This window comes from Oryctolagus cuniculus, chromosome 3, assembly GCF_051225735.1.
Source record: "Oryctolagus cuniculus isolate XC-2025 breed Fujian yellow rabbit chromosome 3, ASM5122573v1, whole genome shotgun sequence".
Classification (NCBI taxonomy): Eukaryota; Metazoa; Chordata; class Mammalia; order Lagomorpha; family Leporidae; genus Oryctolagus; species Oryctolagus cuniculus.
This window is the reverse complement of record NC_142869.1, coordinates 71,377,694-71,384,068: the sequence shown is the minus strand read 5'-3', so window position 1 is coordinate 71,384,068 and position 6,375 is coordinate 71,377,694. Positions and strand designations below refer to the sequence as shown.

General features: G+C 41.7%; 2 protein-coding genes across 6 annotated transcripts in view; one reads left to right on the top strand and one right to left on the bottom strand.

Annotated features, from left to right (window-relative positions):
* The first annotated feature begins 765 nt into the window (after positions 1-765).
* SSB (small RNA binding exonuclease protection factor La) overlaps positions 766-6,375 on the top strand; it is a 161,265-nt gene continuing 155,655 nt past the window's right edge. Inside the window, exon 1 of the mRNA XM_089328226.1 lies at positions 766-792. Within this exon, the coding sequence (XP_089184352.1) occupies positions 769-792 (24 nt within the window). The 5' untranslated portion in view covers positions 766-768. The remainder of the gene's footprint in view (positions 793-6,375) is intronic.
* CFAP210 (cilia and flagella associated protein 210) overlaps positions 5,818-6,375 on the bottom strand; it is a 61,726-nt gene continuing 61,168 nt past the window's right edge. For all 5 annotated transcript variants that reach the window (XM_008258719.5, XM_089328221.1, XM_089328225.1 and 2 more), the window contains one exon: positions 5,818-6,272. In XM_008258719.5, coding sequence (XP_008256941.1) covers positions 5,928-6,272 — 345 coding nt within the window. In that variant the 3' untranslated portion in view covers positions 5,818-5,927. The remainder of the gene's footprint in view (positions 6,273-6,375) is intronic.

The following is a 6,375-nucleotide window of genomic DNA, read 5'->3' as shown; positions in this document are numbered from 1 at the left end:
TTTGCCTTTTCTGTTTTCTTTGTAGATTTCTCTTCCAAACATGGTGGTTTTTTTTTCCTAATGCTGTAAGTGCTGATGCATTACTTTTATGCATTTTCCCCTCCTATCAGAGTTTTCTTAGAATCCCAAATGCCTTGGTTCTGCAGTTTATGTCTTTGCTACACATTTTATATACAGATTTCCTTTACCAAACTGCCAGATTATAGCAGTTGGATTTTTTCTGCTTTGTGTGCTGTACTGGTTTCATTGAGTTGTTTTGTGATTGATTTAAAAATATTTGTATGGCCTTCATTTTGTTTTTGATGTGCAATGTTAGTAGAATGTGCAGTCCAGTTGTAACTAAAATAAGTTGTGTATATAAGGAAGAAATACTAGTAACTTGTGTTTACCTTTCACTCAACTAACTTGGTTATATAATGCATTTAATGTTATTAACCATTTTGTAAAACTATAATTGTTTCATAGTACGAAGATGATTGTATCTAAAATTAGTAACTACCACTAAATGTCATACTTTTTAAAACTGAATTTAAAGCAAAGAATGTATGACAAAGGTTCCCAGACTTGCTTATTTTACCCTTACATCCCAATAAAACTAGCATGCTAGTTAATCCCTAAGCCAAAGGAAATACCTAATAGATGTGTATTATATAATTTTTGTATGATATTTAAATCCTTACAACTTAGTACCATTTGAAATTTTTTCTATTTTGAGTAGTTCAAAAAGTTTATGAGGAGCTGTCATCTGGCCTAATGTTTTAAATGCCCATGTTGGATAGCAGAGTACATGGGCTGAATTCCCAACTCTGGCTTCTGACTCCATATCCTTACTGTTGCAAATCTTAGGAGGCAGGGGCTGATGGCCTAAGTAGTTGGATCACTGCCATCCATGTGGGAGACCCTGACTGAGTTCCTTGCTCGTGGCTTCCACCTCCTCAGCCACCAGTTCTAGGAAGCCTTTGGGGAGTGAGCTAGCAGATGGGAGCTCACCTTGTGTATGTGTGTGTTTTTCTCCCTCTCTCTCTCTCTCTTTCTTTTTCTTTTTCTTTCTTTTTTTTTTTTTAGACTTTCTTGAAAATACTCAAGCATGCATAAGTTTTTCATAAGCATTTTCCATAAGATTTCAAAAATCTGTCATATGCATGGATTTAAATTTTTTTCACCAAAAATAAACTTAATTTATAATTTCCATTTCCATGAAGTTTTTGAACTGTGTTTTTATTTCATTCTTAACTACAGTTTTAACAAATGGGATGTGTGCAAGTGTTGGTCATTGCACAGCTCCCCAAACCTTCAGGTTGTATACCACCACCCCATTGTTCCTGTAGTACTTTGTTTTTGTGCAATCTGTGAGTTTTAGCATATGAACTGCTGAAAATCCAGCTTTCCAAAGATAGGATGTCATTAGGAATAGTGTATGTAACATCCTGAGCTACCTCATGCTAGTAATAACCTGTGGTATCCTATAGATGTCAGATTCGTTGCGCTTCCCTTAAAAATTGTCAATGTTCCACCAGGTGTGCTTTTGTTAGTTCATTGAGGTCTCTCAGCACAAGCACTTTTGCACACAATTCAGGAGTTGGTATGTATAGGTTTTTTAATTGGTTTAAAAATCTAAAGCATGGTTTATTAAATTTCTGCTTATTTAAAAAATCAGGCATAGTGACAGAGATCTTCAACCCACTGGCTTACTCCTCAGATGCCCCCATTAACTAGAGCTGACCAGGCTGAAGCCAGGAGCCAGGAAATGTATCAGAGAGCGAGCCTCCTAGGCACATTAGCAAGAAGCTGGATGGAAAACAGAGGCAGCCAGTATAGGACTTGGATGTCCAAGTGGTAGCTTGACACGCTCCCCCAGAGTTTTAAATTTAGATTCCAAAGTGCTCACAATGATGACTCAGAATAACAGCTACTCAGATTCACCATCCTCATCCCAGATAGACTTCACCACAGTCATCTAGTTTTGGGTGAGAGTGCTGTGCTGTTTTTCAGAGTATTGTGGATATCCTGCAATTAGATGCAGAAGTGTGTGTGTTTCATATTGCTATTAGAGAGAGGTTTTATCAGACTCCCAAAGAATCATAGTAAGAATCTTGACTATAAAACTTGGCCTCTGGGCCGGCGCCGTGGCTCAATAGGCTAATCCTCCGCCTTGTGGCGCCGGCACACCGGGTTCTAGTCCTGGTTGCCCCTCTTCCAGGCCAACTCTCTGCTGTGGCCAGGGAGTGCAGTGGAGGATGGCCCAAGTCCTTGGGCCCTGCACCCACATGGGAGACCAGGAAAAGCACCTGGCTTCTGGCTTCGGATCAGCGCAATGCGCCGGCTGCGCCGGCCATTGGAGGGTGAACCAACGGCAAAAGGAAGACCTTTCTCTCTGTTTCTCTATCTCTCACTGTCCACTCTGCCTGTCAAAAAAAAAAAAAAAAAAAAAAAAATCTTGGCCTCTGAGGGAATGATACATTGTAAAATTAATACTTTGAAAAAATCTTGGCCTCTGAGGGAATGATACATTGTAAAATTAATACTTTGACTTATTCTTGTGTATCAGGTACATTGACAAAATGTAAAACAACATGCACAAAGCTGTTGATTGTAGAAATACTTGTATGCCAGTGGTTGAATAAACTGGTACACCCATACAACACTACTGTGGCAGTTGGAAAAACAGTAAAGATCTGTACTGTTACTCTGTGATCTCTAGAACATACTGAGTATAAAGGTAAAACCTCAAGGTTCTTTTGAGTATGACATATTTTGCTTATGAAAAAATAGCAAGTGACAACAATGAAAAAGCAACCTAAAGAGAGAGAAAATACTTCCAAATCCTTACATAAAGAACTACAACACTAAATGACTGATGGAAAGATGAACAAAGGATTTGGAATTGATTTCTTTTAAGATAACCAGCATTTTTAAAAAGGTCTTTGACCATTCATTAGGGAAACGGAAACCAAAGCCACAGTGAGATACCACTTCATAGCTACTTGAGATGGTTAATTTTTTTAAGGTGAAAATGTGCACAGAATGTAAATGGTGAAGCTACTACAGAAAATGGCATGATAGTCCAAAAGTTTTTTTTTTTTTTTTTAAGATTTATTTATTCATTTGAAAGTGAAAGTTACACAGAGAAGGAGAGGCAGAGAGAGAGGTCTTCCATCCGCTGGTTCACTCCCCAATTGACCGCAACAGCCGAAGCTGTGCCGATCTGAAGGCAGGATCCAGGTGCTTCTTCCAGGTCTTCCCACGTGGGTGCAGGGGCCCAAGGACTTTGGCCATCTTCTGCTTTCCCAGGCCGTAGCAGAGAGCTGGATCTGAAGAAGAGCAGCTGGGTCTCTAACCAGACACCCTTATGGGATGTCAGTGCTTCAGGCCAGGGCATTAACCCACTGTGTGCCACAGCGTCGGCCCCAATCCAAAAGTTTTTAAGACAGCATTGTATGATTAGGCAATCCCAATTCTGGGTAAATATCCAAAAGATGAGAGGCTCTCAAGGGTTAATTGCACAAAAACGTTCACAGCAGTATTATTCAGAGTAGCCACAAGGTAGAGCAGCTCAGTGTTTATCAGGGAAAGAATAAAATTGGTTCTTCCATGTAATAGAATATTATTTGGCCTAAAAAAGGAAACTGCTTGCTGCAACATGAATGGGTCCTGTGGAAAGTATGCCAAGTGAAGTAGCAAAAAGATGTGTACTGTATGATTCCTCTTAGGTAAAAAATGATTAGAATGGTCAAAATTACAGAAACAATAAAATGGTGCTTAGTAGGAGTTGAGGGAAGATGGAAATGGGAAATAATGGATCCGGTTGTGCAGTGTGACATGGCAGAGTGATGTAAGTGTGTACTACTGAAGTGTGTTTAGGAATGATTCCAGCCAGCGCCATGGCTCACTAGGCTAATCTGTCTTGCGGCGCCGGCACACCTGGTTCTAGTCCCGGTCAGGGCACCGGATTCTGTTCCAGTTGCCCCTCTTCCAGGCCAGCTCTCTGCAATGGCCCGGGAGTGCAGTGGAGGATGGCCCAAGTGCTTGGGCCCTGCACCCCATGGGAGACCAGGAGAAGTACCTGGCTCCTGCCATCGGATCAGCGAGGTGCGCCAGCTGCAGCGCGCCAGCCACAGTGGCCATTAGAGGGTGAACCAACGGCAAAAGGAAGACCTTTCTCTCTGTCTGTCTCACTGTCCACTCTGTCAAAAAAAAAAAAAAATGATTCCAATGGTAAACTTAATTTTTTTTTTTTTTTTGACAGGCAGAGTGGACAGTGAGAGAGAGAGACAGAGAGAAAGGTCTTCCTTTGCCGTTGGTTCACCCTCCAATGGCCGCCGCGGCCGGCGCGCTGCGGCCGGCGCACCGCGCTGATCCGATGGCAGGAGCCAGGAGCCAGGTGCTTTTCCTGGTCTCCCATGGGGTGCAGGGCCCAAGCACCTGGGCCATCCTGCACTGCACTCCCTGGCCACAGCAGAGGGCTGGCCTGGAAGAGGGGCAACCGGGACAGAATCCGGCGCCCCGACCGGGACTAGAACCCGGTGTGCCGGCGCCGCTAGGTGGAGGATTAGCCTAGTGAGCAGCGGCGCCGGCCGGTAAACTTAATTTTTTACAATAAACTGTTTATGTGAAAGTGACAGATCTGTTCACTGGTTCAATCCCCAAACAGCCACGACAGCCAGGGTTGGGCCAGGCCAAAGTCGGGTAGCATGGGGCCAGGTACTTGGGCTGGTTTCCATGCCCCCTCCCAGGTGCATTAGCAGGTAGCCTGATTGGAAGTAGAGCAGTTGTGACTCCAGGTCATAGTCCAGTGTGGGATACTGGGATCACAAGCAGTGGATCAATCTGCTACACCACAATGCTGCACTTACAATAAAAAAATTTTAAAGAACCAGAGAATACTATTAATAAAAACTATCTGAACCGCTACATCAATCTATGACAAAAGTACATGTAGAATAATTTTAAGTGACTTCAGAAAATGACCTGTCTAGTGAGGTACACTCTACATAGTAAACTGGAAAGACGTCTTAATCCGGGGCCAGCACTATGGTATAGTGGGTAAAGCTGCTGCCTGTAATGCTGGCATCCCATGTGAACACCATTTCAAGTCCTGGCTGCTCCACTTCTGATCCAGCTCTCTGTAAATGCACCTGGGAAAAGCAGCAGAAGATAGCCGAAGTGCTTGGTCCCCTGCCACCCATGTGAAAGACATGGATGAAGCTCCAGGCTTTGGCCTCCCTGCCTTGGCCATTACAGCCATCTAGGAAGTGAGCCAGCAGGTGGAAGATCTGTCTCCCTCTGTCTTAAATTTTAAAAGTCTTGATCTGCATTAGTTGTGATGTTAATATTGATAGTGTTATTTGATAGTAATACTGAAGGACAAAGCAAAGGCATATGAATTTGTTGAAAAAATAATATACCTGGTGTAATATTCAGGCATAAAAGGGAATCAAGTTCTGCTATGTGATACAACATATATGAGCATTGAAAATGGCTAAGTGCAGAAAATCAAAAGGCCATGTTGTGATTCCCTTTATGAAATACCCAGAGTAGACAAATGCAGAAAGCAAGCATTTTAGTGAGTGCCAGGGGCTGTGAGGATCAAGGATTGAGGATGCTTGCTTAATAGGTACAGAGTTTCCATTGGGAGCAACTAAAAAGTTCTGGGCCTAGATAACTGTCATTGCAGAATATTGTGAATGTGCTGAGTGCCACTAAATGTACATTTTAAAAATTATTTTACCCTAATAAGTATAAAAGGGAATTTGGAACAATTAATCTTGTGCTTTATAAATATCCAGTGGACATATATGAGAAGTCTAGTCAAAACAATTGGGATAAAGAGTAGCTTTATTAACAGAAATTATAAGTATATAATCCATTTACATTTGTGTAGCTCATTAACTATAAACATGGTCCTTTTGATCTTAAAATAATTTTTTCTACCATGTAAAACCTAGCCTTCCCTTTGACTTTTGAAAATTATTATACTTTGATCCCTGAGAGTTATAAAAAGGGAGCTGGACTCCAGTAGTATCATGGGCCTGATAGCTGGGTCTTAGTCCACCTCTGTGCACAAGCACTGGTCCGTGGCCACCTCCAGGTCCTTCCCGTGCAGCTTTTACCAGAGGATATATATATTTATTTGCTGACTCAGACTCAAACTCAATTACTTCTCTGGCATAATCCTGAAATTCTTTCTCCTTTCCGGCAGCAAGAGCTTCAGTAAGTCTGCAATAATCTAATTCTGCTTGTTTTGCTTGCTTTGCCTTTAATTTATTTTTGGCCTAATTGGGAAAGAGAGAAAGTAAAATTTTATTTTCATTAAAAACATCAAATTTCTAAATATATGTATCATTTCAAGAGGTATAAATTTCTAAACTCACATTT